The sequence below is a fragment of the Suillus paluster genome (genome assembly GCF_016628075.1).
Source record: "Suillus paluster strain FC165 chromosome Unknown EDB91scaffold_38, whole genome shotgun sequence".
NCBI lineage: Eukaryota > Fungi > Basidiomycota > Agaricomycetes > Boletales > Suillaceae > Suillus > Suillus paluster.
This window is the reverse complement of record NW_024537598.1, coordinates 224,452-242,278: the sequence shown is the minus strand read 5'-3', so window position 1 is coordinate 242,278 and position 17,827 is coordinate 224,452. Positions and strand designations below refer to the sequence as shown.

Genomic DNA, 17,827 nt, shown 5'->3' with positions numbered 1-17,827 from the left:
AAGTAGGTGGAACCAAATGTTCCTCTTTCGTTATATGTGCCCGGTGTATCAACTTAGCCAACTCCAAGGTTTGACTCATGTGGCGACGCTGTGCATTGACTCTGGGCGCTACCGCGCCATTATATCTAGTATGGTAGGCCGGGACGAGTTAGCAATTCCCTTATTCCTGCTAAACTTTCCTAGTCAATTGATTCGTGAGGATGTCGATTCGGATGAATAGAGCTTCCGTGACATTTCCAACTGGCGTCCGCAGTGCTCCGCACGGCGGCGCGAATGACAGGACTATGCCTCCCGCCATTCCTGCACCTATGTGAGTCCTTGCCTACGACGTCAGTGACTCTCTAATAATTTGTAGTTACCGCCACGCAGCACCATCGGGCCCTTGGCCATGGATGGATTTCGACACCGATTTCGACATTACACTCGACCACGACCATGCACCGACCTCACCAGACGCAGCGGCCCAGTCATGGCGCGGATACCCTGAGGCTCTCTTTGGAAATTGGAAGCCGGATCAGGTGAAGCGGAGCAAGATACTTAGCAACTGCTCGCAGCTCGATATGTGCTCGGTGCATTGGCTGGATATCCTGGGAGACGGAACTTTTACGATTCTAGATGAGGAGGGGCGGGACCAAACGAGTAGAGTATCACGCGATTGTGTGGATGAGTTTTGGGAGCTGTTGCAGACGCCTGTGAGTCGTTCTCCTCGCGGGCGTGTGTATGATGATAGATCCCTTTTGGTTTTTGCAGCGACCTGCGAACATCCGTGTTCGTGCATTATTCGTGGATAATATGTCTCTGCCTGTGCTGCAGATGCTTGGAACAAAGTACATGGTTTCATTACTCAATCGCTTACGTTACTGACAAGAATCGTAGGTTTAATATCGAACCGTTTTTCTTTTCTTCATCTTTGAATTGGATACCATCGCATTACCAAGAAGAGGTTCGACCAGGCAAGGGTGATCGTGCGTACTTGGCCCTGCAGTTTGATGGTTCACTGAGTCTTATCTTCATATGCAGATATCACGATCACACTCCCATTCATGCGGACGATGCAAAATCCAGTCACTCGATCAACAACACCAGTCGAAACACCAGATTCAGGCAGATATATACCCTTACAGCACATACCCACTGATCATGGTAAGTCGTTTCTCGCTCTTTCTGCTATCACACCTAGCTAAAGTATGTGCTTCAAGACGATTCACAGCAAATAATTGATACCCAAGCGCCACTCCCTCTCCGTGGTAAGTCATAGTTGAAATTATTTTCTTGCCCTATTTTAATAACTATGCTACGCAGATGGTAACATTCTTCTCCTCGATCTCCTCGCGATACATATGGTGCGCTCAGGGGACTCGAGCACGATCATATCATATCATCCAAGCTCTAGTTGGCGTCGTCCTTCCGCAAAACGGCTACACTCCCTTGTTAATCGTGCGGGACAAAGTGTATACTGGCAGAAAATCTTCGCCAAGTCTAAGGACCCAACATTTTTATTCCTAGCCATCTTGTGGTACGCCCTCTATGCATGGGACCAGGCATTTGAGTCGCTGTATACTCATATTAATTGGCTGGTGCGTCGCAAAGGCGGGTATCGCTACTCCTTCGGTTGCTTATCAATGTCGTTTAGGAATCCCAAGTGCTGTCAACTAGCGACATTAAAATTACTCGTAAACTTCACATCATACAAGCACACCTCCTACAATACCAGTCGCTTCTCCAAGACTTCCAGAAGTCTGTCGACTTCCTCCAGAAGACACCGAATCCCGCTATGGAGTCCGATACCTATGGTCTTGTGGAACGTCAGGAATCTATCGATCTCATGGCAAAGGAGTGTGCAAATCTACTCTCAGAAATCGGGAGATTGGAGATCAGACGATTGATGCAGAGCAGTAGGCTGAAGAACGTGATGGATCTTGCATTTGCGACTGTGAATATAGAGGACAGTAAGCATATGAAGAAGCTGACGGAGGCCACCGTCCGAGACTCGAGTGCAATGAAGCTGGTTTGTTTGCCATCATTATATTCGTCACGCAGTTCTCAAACATGGGGTTTCCCTTTAGATCTCCTACCTCACGATGATATTCCTTCCCGCTTCCTTCACTGCGGTATGTGCTGAGTATGCGAGAGCTCGAAATGCTAACGATCATTTTCCTTCGATAGGCGGTGTTCGGGATGAATGTCAATGAAATCACTGGGGCCCAAGGACAAGAGTCGCTCGTTCACTATGTTGCGACGTCGTTAGCTCTCACATGCTTCACTTCGTGGCTTCTAGTGGCCTGTCTGTCGCACGGCCCCTTTCTCGACAAGAATAGCACTCTAAGGGAGCGCGCCGGATGGCCGATATTTTATCTCCTCAGGAAGTTTAATAACAATTCGATAAAGAGGTCACCGAGGTCGCTTCGGGATATTGTTTGAGGAGATGTTGGTGCACGGATGGCGTAGATAACTGCATATTGGATGTCTTGCTCTGTTCACACTTTTGTTGTTAATGGCCTTTGTCCACAGGACGTGTCTCGTTCTCGATTGGGGACTGTTTTGAAAGGGACTCGTGGTATCTGGCATGAGCTTCAAATATAATATATCCAGCACAGTCATTGAGGTGTATCATGATTGTCATCTCGTTGAAATTCGTGGTATCAATGTCATCTGGAGGTTGGCTGGTATGCTCTCGGAGGAGCGACTGCCTGAGTCACAGCCCTCCGTGCCAGTACTGCCTCTGACCTGTCGCGAATTAGCTGTACCGTTCAAAAGTCAATCATACGTCGACATCCATACCATCATCTGACGGCAAAGCTTCAGGAAAGGCGAGAAGACAATGACGACGAATGGACGTGACACATTAATGTATTTATCCTACGACTTCATTAGATTTATAACACCAGCGCTTCCCACCTCAGTCATGCGGGCGAGTAGACTTGGGTCCATCTACAGATTACCGCTTGATGGTCACTACTATTACTGTCCAGGTGATGTTCTAGCATCCATGCTCGAGCTTCAATACAAATATTGAAAAATAGGGTGGCAAGAGCGCAAGAGAAACGCTGCTTCGAAGAGCACTAACTTTATTGTTTCAAATTCACGTGTGAACGTGCCGCATGCTGGCTTTAAGGGGCCGCGGCGCGCTCAAAGCTGGCCACATGCTGAGTCCCCTGGCTGCCCGATTGATTACGATACGCAAATGCCTGCGTGACAACCTCCTTACTTTGCCTGCCGCAGATTTCTTTCGCCGAAGAACCATCGACATGCTGCAGTTATGGCGATCGCCAACTCGAAGGGCCCGAGGCCTTGTCGTACAAGGTCGAATGGGCACCGGGTACCTGAACAGGCCATCCGTACAACCAACGGCTGTGCCCGGTGAACAATATTAGCTCGTTCATCTCAGAGGCTTGTGTGGAAATTGTGGAGGAACTTCGTCCCAAGGCACGTCACGCAATACTGGCAAGGATTGATATGTACCGCGTGACTACAGACCCTAATGGAAAGGGTTATTACTGCTTTGATCTTGAAAAAGCTTTCTACCGTTCCTCCAGGAAATTCAGGGATCACGACACTGCAGCAAGGGACCCACGTTGCTTTCGTGCTCACAGGTAGATGTTCCGGTTCCTACTAGATAGTATCCGTGCACTCCTATAGGCTCCCATTTGGTCTATCCAAATTATTGTGCTCCTGGAATGATAGTGACGGCCTCATGTCCTAAGCTTTAAGTTTGTTCGCCTGACGTCGAATTCGCGCACTCGCCTGCTCGTCGTGGCCTGCGGGGTATGGATAAAATCGGCGAAGTGAAGTCTCGACCTGAAGTCGCGGTTGATGATTTGCAATGTGTAGTAAACCTGGGTTCGATTTTAATGTACCCACGGGCCCTTTTTTTAGTTATACCTGTCTCTACAGCATGCTCCACGCATCATGCATGCCTGATTGTCAAGGTCTAGCACTGCGAGCCTATCGAGGTGAGAGGCTTGTACAGTGAAGAAAAGAGGGGGCAGGCAAAGGATGAGGCACATTCGAATGAGTTAGTGAAATAAGTAATAGTGCAGGGCAGCAGGAGGTTCAGAATTCGGACCTCGTGCTTCTTGTAAGCCAGTGTCAGCGAAGTCGGTAATAGGTATGTTCAACTTTCCGCGGTCCTAAAAAGGCAATTGAAATATATTGTACTTGGCAAATTGAACATATTTATCCTTCGGTCATATAGCGGGGTTCATGCAATTGGGCACTAGGCGTATGTACGGCACGAAGCGCTGAGCGCCCATCACCATGAAAATATAAATTTGTCGGCGCTCTTCCTCACGCCTGCAGCATGAACTGATTCTAAACGCTAACCATCATGGCAGTCAAGACACTGGCAGCCGCCTTCATCGACAGAGTGCGTCAAGATGACTCAAAGGACGTCCCTCCAGACGAACTCAGGGATACAGCTTTGCCACCTGCAGTGCCTGCACCCCCGTAAGTTTTGTTCATGTTCTCTTTCCTACCTTGTATTCGCCAACTGATGCTCTTACCAGATATCGACATGCTGCACCGTCGGGACCATGGCCATGGATGGACCTCAATAACGTCAATCCCACGACCTCTAGAACTGACATAGATAAATCGTGGCGGGGTTACCCTCGGAACCTGTTCGGGAACTGGACTCCAGATCAAGTGCGGCGCAGCCAGATGCTCGAAAAGTGTGCAAAGAACCAGTCTAGCACCATTTACTGGATGGATGTACTTCACAACGGGAGTTTCAGCACCTCAGATATGGCAGGAAACGGCGATACTACGGTAGTGGACACTCAACGTGAGGATCACTTTTGGAATATATTACAGCAGAAGGCGAGTCTCATTTTGTGCTGGTATGTTAGTTAGAGCGTAAGATGTGATTTGCAGCGACCGGAGAATATCCGGGTGCGATTGTTATTTGTGGATGACTTAACGTCACCTGTCTTGCGCATGCTGGGGACAAGGTATGTAGCGTAGCGTCTTTTGCTCGCCTACTTTGTCTGAGGCCTCGTGCGCAGATACAACATCGAGCCATTCTTTTTCACGTCTTCCATTAATTGGATACCCTCGCGATATCAGGAAGCGCCTATCCATGGAGAAGGAGACCGTAAGTTCAACCCCCCCATTTTGAGTTGCATGCTGATACGAGCGGCAGACATTACTATTACCCTGCCATTTGTAAGAGCGATGCCGGGATCTCGACCATCATCCACCTCTCCAACACCATCCGATCATGCGCCACGCAATCATATACCACCTCATTCCGCGGGTAAGCGATCCATCACCTGTCGTAGTCGGTCGCCCTGTTCACATCAGACAGGTACCAGAATCAACACCCAGGCTCATTATCCTATGGCCGGTATGTACATCGATGTTCTTACATTCACGTTCTAACATCCCTCAGATCACATGCTCGTCATCGACCTCCTCGCAATCCACATGGTTCGTGGTGTAAACACAAGCACCATTATTTCCTACCATCCTGATTTTGAATGGCGCCGAACATCCGCGAAGCACCTCCACTCGCTCATGCAGCTGGTGGGAGGCAGTGTATACTGGCAGAAAATATTCAGCAAGTCCAAAGACCCGACCTTCGTGTTCCTCGCGATTTTGTGGTATGCGCTATACGCATGGGATGAGTCCTTTGAGTTGCTAGACAACCATGTCAGTGAACTGGTAAGCAGGCCTGGTGCAGAGTGGAAGTGATGTCGCTCAAGCGCATCTAGGAATCACAAGTGCTGGAAGATCATGCGCTCACTCGCGAGCTTCATATCCTCCAAGCGCATCTTCTGCACTACCACGCACTCCTTCACAGCTTTGAGATATCAGTAACATTTATCGAGAAGACCCAGAATCCGGCCATGGAGTCCATCGACATCTCTGACAAACAGCGCAAAGATTCGAATGAACTTATGAAGAAGGAGTGCGAGAATCTACTCGGCGAAATAGACCGTCTAGAAAAGCGACGGATGATGCTGAGCAGCCGACTGAAGAATGCGACGGACCTTGCTTTTGCTAGTGTCAATCTTGAGGACAGTAAGCAGACGCGGGAGCTGACTGAGGCGACGGTCAGGGACTCGGCGGCCATGAAACAGGTATCCTTCTTTCGTCAAACCGAAGTGGCTTACCAGACACTGACACACTGCTTTTCTGAGATCTCGTACCTCACGATGATCTTCCTACCGGCAAGCTTCTTAGCCGTAAGCATTTAGGTCTTTCGTGCGCACCCTATCTAACCACCTGTGTCCTCAGTCCGTTTTTGGGATGAACGTCTCAGAGATCAATCCAGGATCTCTAGAGACAATCCCCCACTACGTCGAGACCACCATTTCGCTCACGCTCCTCACTGTTTATATCGTTGTCACGCTTCAGACGCATAGCTCATTCCATGAGAAAGATGCCACGTTCTTGCAGCGTGCAGCGTGGCCGGTTCTTTCTCTCAGGAAGATTGTGTTCAAGACACCGCCCGGGGCCAAGAAAGCAAGCGCCAAGACGGTGGATGACATGGCGTGATGAGATTGTTAATGGATTCACGACATACATACACTATTCCGAATTATGATTCGCTGACATGACTACTGACGCCGTTTGCTATGTCTATGCAGTTCCCACATATTTTTGAAGATCTCACAGTACTTTTACAATACGATGTGCCCGTGTCCATTTGATTTATTCCGTCAATAATTTATGTAACTTACATTGCACCGAGCCCCACATCTGAATCCACCCCGAGTCGAGCTCAAGCCTAATTCGCAAGACATCATGGCCACTCTGTCAGGTGGGCTCCGCATCCCGTACGATCTGTCGATAAGCACATCGAGTGGGAGGACCCAAAGACTGAAGTGTGTGGTTCACGCGGAGGGAGGGCATGTTTCCGCATCCCTACAATGAGTTTAAGCTGGGCATGTCAGTCTTCCAGTGACAGCTGCAACCACGATTATCTTGAGCTTAATATTGGCTCATCCTCACCCCTCTTCCCTGACTTGACTTCGTTGTTGTTGACACCAACTTCAAGGAGGAAATCATGCACACTTTGGAAGGTTATTCAGCCAACATCGATGAATTCAAAATGAGAGTGGAGTCTATCTATTAAGAAGAACATTGTGGTTCACCAATCTGAAGAACTGCATCATCTTCATCACCCCTCGCCCAATCCTAACCAACATTTTACTTGGTGGTGCCCCTCTTTTCCTCACCAACCCTGCAGCACAGGCAACATCAGAACATATAAATTGTGCTGGTTTAAATTTGTATTCTAATACTCCATGTCGCTCACACCCTTGAGAATCTATCTCTTGGCACTATGTGTCTAGACTTGCATGGGTGAATGCATGCAGAGATTTGTTTGCTGTTTTATGCCTGTGGTTCACTTGAATTTCCACAGAACACTCAGTAGGACTGTCCAGGTTTGGGTACAGTAGGTTTGATCATTTTCATTGGGAAATGAACTGCTTTCAAGCAGTGCTTGAGCACCTCAGACTGGCATGACTTCATTGGAGATAGTGTTGAGATGGTGAGACTGACGAGCTGCCCTCCAAGTCTTTGAGTGCATCAATGGATAACATTCATGGTAAGCTCAGCGGCCCTGTGGTCAGTCCCCATTCCTCATGCTTCCCTATAGGCTGGCTATCTATCCAAGACTCCCTTTCTAGAATGTTGCAACCCAAAAGCCTTTGAAAATCACTCCCTATTGTCCTCTCACATAAAGCCTTGAGGACTTCTGTACCTGCCAGTGCACCCCTGCACACCAAATTGCACAGAGTGTATACCCCTGGCTTTGATGAATAAACCAATATGTGTCTCAATCCCAGATGAGCTCTACCATCAGGAAATTGACCTGAAGTTGATATGACTGGATATAATTGGTAATCAAAAAACATTATTACATGTCATGTTTTAGCCTTAGAGCTAGTTTGGCAACAAGATGTTGCCCAACATTTGGCAAATGTCATGTGAGAGATTCTCAGCTTGAATCAACCTGTGTTGGAACCTGAACCTTGCACTTTGTACCTGTATATCTATGTACTATACCATGCATACAACAAATTCCTATCTTGTTAGTACAGTCAAGGATGGGTCAATGACACAGGACGGCTCTATGAATCATTTTCTGCATCACACCACAACTACATACTTTTACACATTCAACACACCTCAGTTCCCTGCTAAATACATGTCTCTTGGACTCTCAAAAAACACGACTGAAATTGATTGAGAAGTGATGATGAAATTGTGTGATTACCATTTGTGACAAACCTAAATTTGACCCAATTGAAATTTCTGCTTTGCCATGCACAACTCTGTGGAGCCCAAAGCCTTCAAAATCAAACAGAATACATTGAAGAACATCTCAGGTATCCAGCCCATTTGAATTCATAGAAATAGGTGCATTTCTGCCAGAGTTGCAAGCAAATCATGAGAGGTATGTGATCCAAGTCGGAATCTATACTAGGCCAGGGTCCACAGTCCAGTAAATTACTACTGAATCTGCTCCGTCTTGGCTCAAACATGTCGAAACCTTCACCTCACACCTTGAACTTGCAACAATGCCTGGACAACCCAAATCTGTAACACGAAAGAGGCAAGAAGCCCGTGAGGCTTGTGACTACCTCATGTCGCACACTGTTGAAGCATACCGTGCTGAGCTCACAAAAGCTCCAGGAATTCGATGCCATAGGGCAAGGACAATCTGCCATGACTTCAAAAAGATGAACTTCGAAGCAACAGGAAAGTTAATCAAGCTATCCTATTCAACTCTGATCTGTCTTGCAGCTGGTGGAAAGACATTGAGCGAGACAAATGCAGCCAAGGCATGGATTACTGAGGAGGAGACGAAACAAGTCATTGCCTATGTTCAAGAAGTTGGTGACCATGGTTTTCCACTCAGCCATAAGCGACTTTGTGAACATGTTAATGAAATATGTCATGCACGACTGGGAGATGCATTTCCAGGAGTCGGTGTTAAATGGACCAATCGCTTTGTTGAGAAGCATGCTGACAGTCTCAAGACATCATGGTCTCGCTCACTTGACTCAAAACGTGGACGAGCTGTCAACCCGCACACCAATAAAGCTTGGTTTGATCTCCTAGAAGATGTCTTTGAGAAGTATGACATCGATGAGGACTGTATTTATGCAGCCGATGAAAATTGGCATTTCATTGAATTCTGGCTAGCACGATCATGTTATTGGAGGGAGATGGCCTGGGCCTCAGTATCAGCAACGTATGGGGAATCGAGAAAACATTACCATCATCATTATGATCTGTGCTGATGGCACTGCTCAGCCCCCTGCTGTCATTCTAAAGGGCAATGCCTACCAAGTAAAATGGAAACAAGAAAATCCTGCAAATGCTTTGTGAGTTCATTTTCAATCATTTGTTATTAATGCTAAAATCACGTACATTATGATAGGCTTGGATACTCGAAAAAGGGGTGGACAGATGGAGAGATTGGGGTTGAATGGATCAAAGAGTTCGACAAGCAGACGAAGGCCAAGGCAGATGGACGTGACTGTCTCCTCATTGTGGATGGCCACAACTCGCATTATACACGGGGATTCCTGCAATATGCCTGTAAAAATCGTATTCATATCCTATGCTATCCAGCTCACACTGACCCATGTATACCAAGGCTTGGATGTCGTTGTTTTCGCAGTCCTAAAACAGAGCTGGAGTGAGGAGCGGGATAAATGGGAGAGAGAGAAAGGGGAAGGCGTCACAAAGGCCAACTTTATCACCATTTATGGCCGTGCTCATCTCCGCGCACTCACACCAGACATTATTCGCACAGCTTTCTGCAAGACCGGCGTCTGGCCATTCGATCATGATGTCGTCCCTAGCAACATGCTGGCTCCAGGTAAAGAAACCTCAACTAAATCATATCTCCCAATCACACCATCCATGCCTGTGAGAATTCTTGCCGATGCCCTTCAAAAGATGTCAACACAGCTTAGTGACAACGGAGATGAAGAACATTCAGTAAACTCATCATCAAGTACTCAGGAGGATCTTGAGACCATCATCAAACAACTCGCTGAAACATCATTGTCAAAACTCGTCTCGTCGACACCAATGAACTCACAAACTGACCTGCGGCATGCTACGGCCCACACTATCTCCCCCATCAAGAAATCATGTACATCCATCACAAACATTCATCCAACAACCACAAATGAAGTCTTGCTACTTGCAGCTCTCCACGAGGCAGAGGCAGCCAATGCTGCACTGAAAAAATGCGTTATCGCACTCCAGGCATCCAATATATTGAATGAGATGTACTGTGCTAAAATTCGCAGTCAGCTTGCTCATCAGGAGTCAAAAAAGCAGGCAGGAAATAATGGTGGAAAGATTCTTGGGGATGGCTTCCATGCTTGTTGTCAGGTGATGTGTTCTATGAAAGAGTTGTTCAGTTCGAGGAGGCTCAAACAAGAGCTGCAGCTGAGAAGAGGACGAGGACCGAAGAGTGGAAGAGACATGTTGAAGCATTGGCAGATTGGAAAAAGCTTGAGGATGCGAGGAAGGCAGAGAATAAGGCACAGCGAGAACACTATCATGAAGCATTAAAGATATGGGAGTCAGAGAAGGCTCGTGCAAAAGAAGAGAAGCGGAAACTCACAGAGAAGAAGCCCACTTTGGGCAAGCTCATTGCAGCCATACCACTGACCAAAGGTAATTGTAACTGAGGAGTGTGAAAGTGATGGTGAGTATTTTGATCTGGATGATATAGGCTCATGTGCCAGCGACAAATATTAATGTAGTTACATATCTATGTTTTGAATCAGAAACGTAGTGATTGATAAGCTTTTCTTACCTAATTGAGGCTGATTCATTGAGCCATACTCAGCAAATTAGGCACCTCCTCACTGTTGCTGATGCCATGCTTGAACAGCTCACTTTTTTTTCTTCAAAATGTATAAAGACCTCAAGCAGAGGTCTATGTATGGGGTAAAAATATTTTGAAAAAAATCCATGCAGTTGTTGTGGCTCGGGAGGTTAGTTTTCATTTTTGTGGTTCAACGAGGCATCCATAACTGTAGCTATTATTGTCACCAATGAATTTGTACCAGTGTCATCACTCTTACTGCCATCTGTGCCCACTTCACTATGGTCCTCATGGCTCAACCAGAGGTAGCACAACAGCTTGACAAGGCACAATGGCAAGAACTGGAGGTAGATGTTATGCTTGAACACCTGATTGCTAATCAAGCAGCAGGCGGTGATGGTGGAAACTTCACATCAACTACCTTTGGTACTGTAGCCACTGCCATCAATACCAACAACAGGATCCAAAGGGCAGGGCTACTGAAGACATCTAAGATGGTTAAGATGAAGTGGACCTATGTATGCAATCTTGCCTTTAATTGACCATGAATTGATATGGTCATTAGCTCAAAAAAACCTACCATCAAATTGAGATCTACTGAAATGTATTTGGCTTTCACTGGGACAATGTATGAGCAGCTGGAGTTGAGGGTACCACTGCTGCCAGTATGTGGGATGCATATGTGGTTATAAAGGTATGTCATGGTTACAACAGAACATCTCAAGCTCCAATGGGTACCTTCTGCATCAAAGGGTGGGCTCACTATGATAATATGCAGGCAATCTTGGGGGACAATAGTGGTGCTTGTGGAAGGCATGCCTTCCACCCTGCTATCACAGCTCCAGCCCCCCCTACTCCAGATGACGATGACATGGGCCTTGGTCTTCTTGACATGGCCATAGACAGTGGTGGAGACAGCATCTCTGCAGAAGTGCTGGTGCTAGTACTATACCAGACATGAGCACCAACCTCACAATGCCATCTTGCAGCTCATGCATGTTACTATCTACTAGTTCCTTGTTCCACAGAACCTCTACTATGACTGGCTCTCAATCTAAATGGGTGCACATCAACACTCTACTCAACATGGAGACATCATCTTACACTTCTGGCAGCACTGGCCCCATGTCTAGTTATACTGACAGTCCCCAGTCATTGTCTCTCCCACTTTCCTCCACATGGGTGCCATAATCCCAGCACCAGCCTTCAAGAAGGCTTGGGTGTCAGCACATAGCAGTGTGCAGTCAGGGATAAGCAGTGCTGCCAAGATTATACCTACTGCCACTGTCATGAACATGCAAGGTACCATTAACTGCCTCATCAATGTTCTTGAACAAAACCTTGCCTCTCCCTCCATGTCCAACACAATTGCTGCACCAAGCATGATTTCGTGTGGCTTGGCAATTCTATGGAGTGGAGATGCTGATCTGCTGGTCCTTCAGAAGGCTAATTTATTGCAGGTCTTGTCCCATACAGAGTAAAACAACCTCGCAGCTTACATTGCCCTGGAGGATGACCTTGAGATGTACTGTGCATATGTTGCAAGGCTCCTGGAGTTGTAGAACTACTGTACTGCTTGTATTGCCACTTGTTGTATCACTTGTACCAACATGTATCTCACATATCCACTCTTGTATTGTATTTCTCACATCATGTTCATATTGCACTGGTATCAATGAATTCAGTTTTGATTTCTCAGCCAGTGTGATTACATTGTATGAATTGTTTGACTACATGATACTAGTAGGAATCAGCCTAGTCTGTCATTGTCATCTCCAAGAATGTTTCATTTGTGCAAAACACACTGATAATCTACCCACATTGCTTCAGCAATGAGATCACACATCAAATGAACTTCTGCAGGCACATAACCATGGACATCTGCATCCACTGGCAGCTCCCAGTTTCCAGCACACACATTACCAGGGGGATACTCTGCATCAGGTAAGTGACCTTCTGTGGCATTGTGAAAGTGGATGAAATTGTGGATGCTGCACAATGCTGCAGGAATCTGCCCTTGGATGTCCATAGTATATGATGACAACAGAAGGAGGATATAGAAGCACTGTTTCAGGACACCAAAGATTCACTTAATAATGTTGCATGCTGACACATGACAGAGGTTGAACAACTCTTCTTTGGTAGTTGGCCTGTAGATAAAAGTCAGTGTGTAGCTGGAATAATAATAGGATACTCACTTTAAACTTTCACAGCCCCATTCTGCAAGGTGGTAGTGCACACTGCAGTAAAGAATAAGTAGTTTGGGTCACAGAGGAAAACCTGCATCTGCAAGGAAGTATTTTCCTGCAAGGATATGAAGGTTGTGACCCTCAACAGCTTCATAGATGTGTGCATCTGTGGCAGATCCTTCCCAGCCAGTGAGTGTGTATATGAAATTGAGCATGAAATCACAAGTGAAGAGACAGTTTTGGGAAACAAACCCCTTTTGGTTATGACATGGGCCCTGTTTGAATGCATGAGGTGATGCATGATTGTGCATGTACTGGAAAGGCAATGGCTATCAGCAAGCCCAAAGATGTTGCTAGCTTAGAGACTTGCATATCTGAACCTGTGTCTCATCATGTTCTTGCCAGAGAAATTAACAGAACATGTCCTGCCACTGATGACTTTGAGTCATTCATATCAGACTCTTTGAATGATGACACATACTTTGACCATGAGTCAGTCAGATCCATTGAGGATGATATCAGCCGTGTTGTCATGAGTTCCCCAAACAAACCATTTTTCCTACCTCAATGTAGCATCTAAGTCTAAGTGCCCAAGTCATGTGACCCCTTCACCTCTTCACACCCATCACATCTATCACCCTTTATCCTGTCAACCAGTCACAGAAGCACCAATACCCTACGCCCACATCTCTCCCTTCACATCACCAATTTCATCTCCAATCAAATCATTGATTGATCTTCCTACCATTGAAACTTGGATCACTATCTAAAGATCTTAGATAGATCTTCTATTTAATCTCTATCTCTTCTCTTCTCTTCTCTTCTCTTCCATTTCATGAACTCATGTACTCAGACCCTTCTCAACTTGAACCCTTATATCTGATACTTCTCTTGCCTTCTTATTTAGTTAGTTAACTTTCTTGATCCTAGTCCATGCATGATTCACATAGTATATAAACCTTAGTAAGTAGTCAGTAGTTCCTTAGTCTAAACCTCTTGTACCTCCCATAGGAATCTACTTGATGTCCATCGCTCACTCTCCTGTTGTGACTCTTCTCCCTTGTCATCTTTGTTTGTTGTCTGAGTCCTGGTCTGATCGCTTTGAGACTATTATTGTTGAAGAGTTGTCACATGTGTGGACATCAATTTTGATGACACCAAGCATGATGAGGTGCCAGGTGACATACAATATATCATGAGTGCTGCATGCAACTACCAAATTCAGTTCAGGTTGCCCCCAACTGTTGGCATTGTGGAAACAGCACTCAAGGATCTAAAGCTGATCTTAAAGCTGCTGAAAAAGATCCCCTGCTCCAAGAATACCTGGAGCAGATGAAAACACTTCTTGGGATATTTATCAGGATGTTGAAGAGAGCAGATATGCTTGAAAAAGGCCACTCACCTCAATGGATGGCAGCATCCTTAATGACTGCTAACACACAACCAAAAGGGACCTATCACACTTGCCAGCTGCATGCATGGACCCAGGCATTTATTGTGGATCATGATGACCTCCCATTTGACACATATGTGTTAAGGTCATGCTCAAGGGGGAGGTTACTCAAAGGGCTTTGGCTTCAGCTCATGCACTGCGCCCCTTACCCAAGTATGTGCCCTTAATTTCCAGGGGCAGAAGGGAAGTCCGGGAAGTCCAGAGGTCAGACATCGGTGGAGTTTGGCGGAACTCTGGAAGACTATGAGGGAAACAGAGTAAGGCTACTGCGGACAAGTCCAGAGTAGAAACAGAACAGAGGTTAGGCTACCCTAAGGTAGAGCTGGAGGATTAGTCCTAAGGTTTAACCCCTAAGACTCGGAGGTGGACAGGAGGTGAGACTCAAGTCCGGAGATTTACAGGAATGAGCAGAACTAAGATGATATTTGAACTGAGGAGTTCCGGAGTATTACAGGGGTTTATATACTGTAGGTATCATGTAAGTAAATCAGTCAGCAAAGGTAAGGGCTATGTACGAAGCATGTGGAAAGTCTATTAGTAAGTGTAACAGATCAAAGCAGTGAAGTCAGAAATGAAGTAAGAATGGATGGATCAGTAAGCATAGCTGAATAGGACATAACCGGTAACCAGAGCAATAGCTAATCTAAAAGGAGTTAGGGGTGAGTGTGGAGATGAAGACGGAGCGCCGGGCAGAATAGCAGGACAGAGAACCAGACTTTAATAAAGTAGATCTGGAATTCTGGATCTGGAGGTACAGGATATGACAACAGCATGTAATAGACGAAATCTCGGTAGCAGTAGCTCAAAAAATTACCCAGTCGGTAGCCCAACAGGTATCAGAATCAGTCACCATGAAACTAGTCAATCATGTCATTGCAGCAATAGCCCTACAAGTAGCTCGCTTACTCATGGCCTCTGAAAACCTGGAAAATACGATTCAGAAGACAGAACTAATCAAACCCCTACTGCCAGAAACAAACCCAGCCAAAGCAACTTCAACCCAATTATCCCAACTCACCCCCAAAATCTTAGACCATATCATGGCTGCCATGGCCCCACAACTAGAATAACTCTCCTCAACATCCAACTCACTATCCCACTCCCTGGAAGAAGTTGCCAAAACATGCCAGAAAATTGACAAATGTGTTGACCTAGACCGAGACATCAATGCGGCAGCAGACCAAATCACAAATGCAACAGACATTATATACAGCACCATTGAAGACTGCCATACCTTTATCAACCTCCTCACCCCATTGCTCAAATCGACACAGGAATCTATCCACTCACTCTCAATGCAGCTCTTGACTCAACCCGACCCCTCCCCACCTATCGCCTCAAAACTGCCATTATTCAGCAAAATCACAACAGCACACACCATAGACCCAACAATAAGGCTACACACCTCCTGCGGCAGCCCACCAAACTTCCAAGTTTTTGCTCATCAAACCCACCTGCCCCCAAACCCAACCAGCAAAACTCACTGTCAGATACCCCCAATAGATGAAGCCCTAGCCAGGGCTGCCTTACATGCTAGACAAATCCTCCTAGACCCCATACCCAGCAACCTAGTCTTCCCTCCTGATATCAGCCATGAAGATACCCTAAGCAAGATCTGCACCGCCATCCAAACCGCTCTCACACCCAACAACCATGAAGACAAAATCACAGCCCTGTTACAGCTACAAAACAGAGGACTCATCGTGGAACTGGACAGCGAAGAGATGGTAATCAGACTAAAAGACAACCACACCCAAAAGAAATTCCTCCAAGCATTAAACTTCTCAGTAACGTTCAAGGACCAAACCTATACTCTGGTGGTGCAGTATGTACCCATCAACCTGCTCATAGAACAACCAGGCCTCCTCCGACTGGTAGAAGGTAAGAATCTACTGGAGGTCAACTCACTCATCTCCATGTGCTGGATCAAGCCACCACACAAACACCCGCCCACCCAGATGATGGCCTTCACCCTACTCCAAGTAAATGACGCAGTCATGGCCAATAAACTAATCAAGGAAGGGATCTACATTGACCAACACCTGATTTGGGTCAAGAAAGACAAGAAGGAACCCATCCGATGCACCAAATGTCAACTCTATGGCCACATTGCCTGCAACTGTGGTGCAAGCAGAGATGCATGCGGAATATGTGTCGACAATCACTGAACAACTGACTGCAATGCCTACAAAACCTTCCAATGCACCAGCTGTCGTAATGACAACCACGCCAGTTGGAGCAGATCATGCCTGGAATTCAAACAAAGATGTACTGAACTCAACACTAAGTACCACAAAAACTCTCTGCCCTATTTCCCTACATGCAAAGCCTGGACTCACGCCCTACTCCCCTCTAAAGCAGTACCATACAAGAAGACTGATACAGCACCACCCTCAAACAATGCTAAAGAGCCTCCCCACCTTTGTCAGACCACCCTCTTCCCTACTGCAGTCATCAACAACACACAGCCCTGCCCCCGAGCTCCGACTCAAACCTACAAAACCCCCCACTGTACCAGACCCCCTCCAAATGACTTCAACTTCCAACAGATTCTCGCTACTATCAGAAGACAACAGCAATGACAAGACCACCTCATCACTACCAACAACATCAGCACTGTCAATGCTGACTCAATAATACATGCCCCTATGGTGGCCATCCTCATCTACCTCACCACCACTGACCGCAGGACCCTCCACTCTACATGTAGCCCATGTTTGAACAACCGGACCCAATACCCACTCAACTATATATATGGCAACAAAATCTCAACAACTCTCAAGTCACACAAGAATCTATCCTCAACGGTCTGACAGCCCAACACTGGGACATCCTAGCACTTCAAGAAGCCTGCGAAGACTGACTCCACAACACAAAATCCAATAGACAATGACATACTCTCTACCCCACACAGCACTATACCCACCCCAAATAGAAAACACATGCTGTCACACTCGTCAGTGCCTCACTCAGCACCAATGACTGGAAGCAATTACCTTTTCCCTCATCTGACATAGTTGTTATTCAATTCTCCAGCCCTTATGGCCACTGTACTTTATTTAACATTTACAACAATGACAGAGGACAACATACCATTCAAGCTCTGGACACTTATTTATCGGCTAATATCACTACAGTATGCCCAACCGCTAACGACCACATGATCTGGCTTGGGGACTTCAATTGCCACCACCCACTATAGGAGGAAGAACGAAACATGCACCTAATCGATTATAATGCAGCACAACCGCTCATCAACCTCATTGCAGACTATGGAATGAACCAGCCACTACTGAAAGGCCAACCTACCCTCCAAGCATCAAACAGCAGTAATTGGATGTGTCCCGACAATGTGCTATGCACGGACCACTCCATGGA

The 17,827-nt window shown here is 46.4% G+C and overlaps 3 protein-coding genes across 3 annotated transcripts; all 3 read left to right on the top strand.

The window, feature by feature from the left end:
• Positions 1–356: 356 nt before the first annotated feature.
• EDB91DRAFT_1055551 (uncharacterized protein) lies at positions 357–6,498 on the top strand (the record flags this gene model as incomplete). Its single annotated transcript, XM_041313928.1, has 18 exons — positions 357–699; positions 731–827; positions 877–965; positions 1,021–1,143; positions 1,200–1,247; positions 1,303–1,577; positions 1,634–2,008; positions 2,067–2,111; positions 2,167–2,415; positions 2,549–2,666; positions 4,388–4,842; positions 4,873–4,958; positions 5,004–5,092; positions 5,141–5,305; positions 5,390–5,661; positions 5,712–6,080; positions 6,141–6,185; positions 6,238–6,498. Coding segments are annotated over 18 exons (3,504 nt in total), but the record flags the coding sequence as incomplete, so codon positions are not given.
• Positions 6,499–10,056: 3,558 nt separating this feature from the next.
• On the top strand, positions 10,057–10,737 carry EDB91DRAFT_1083329 (uncharacterized protein; the record flags this gene model as incomplete). The annotated part of the gene is made up of 3 exons (XM_041315611.1): positions 10,057–10,365; positions 10,395–10,653; positions 10,712–10,737. 3 exons carry the CDS (start codon positions 10,057–10,059, stop codon positions 10,735–10,737), a joined length of 594 nt encoding a protein of 197 aa, XP_041175713.1.
• A 5,373-nt stretch (positions 10,738–16,110) lies between these two features.
• Positions 16,111–16,464, top strand: EDB91DRAFT_1005377 (uncharacterized protein; the record flags this gene model as incomplete). The annotated part of the gene is made up of 1 exon (XM_041312308.1): positions 16,111–16,464. A coding segment is annotated over one exon (354 nt), but the record flags the coding sequence as incomplete, so codon positions are not given.
• Between the last annotated feature and the right edge of the window lie 1,363 nt (positions 16,465–17,827).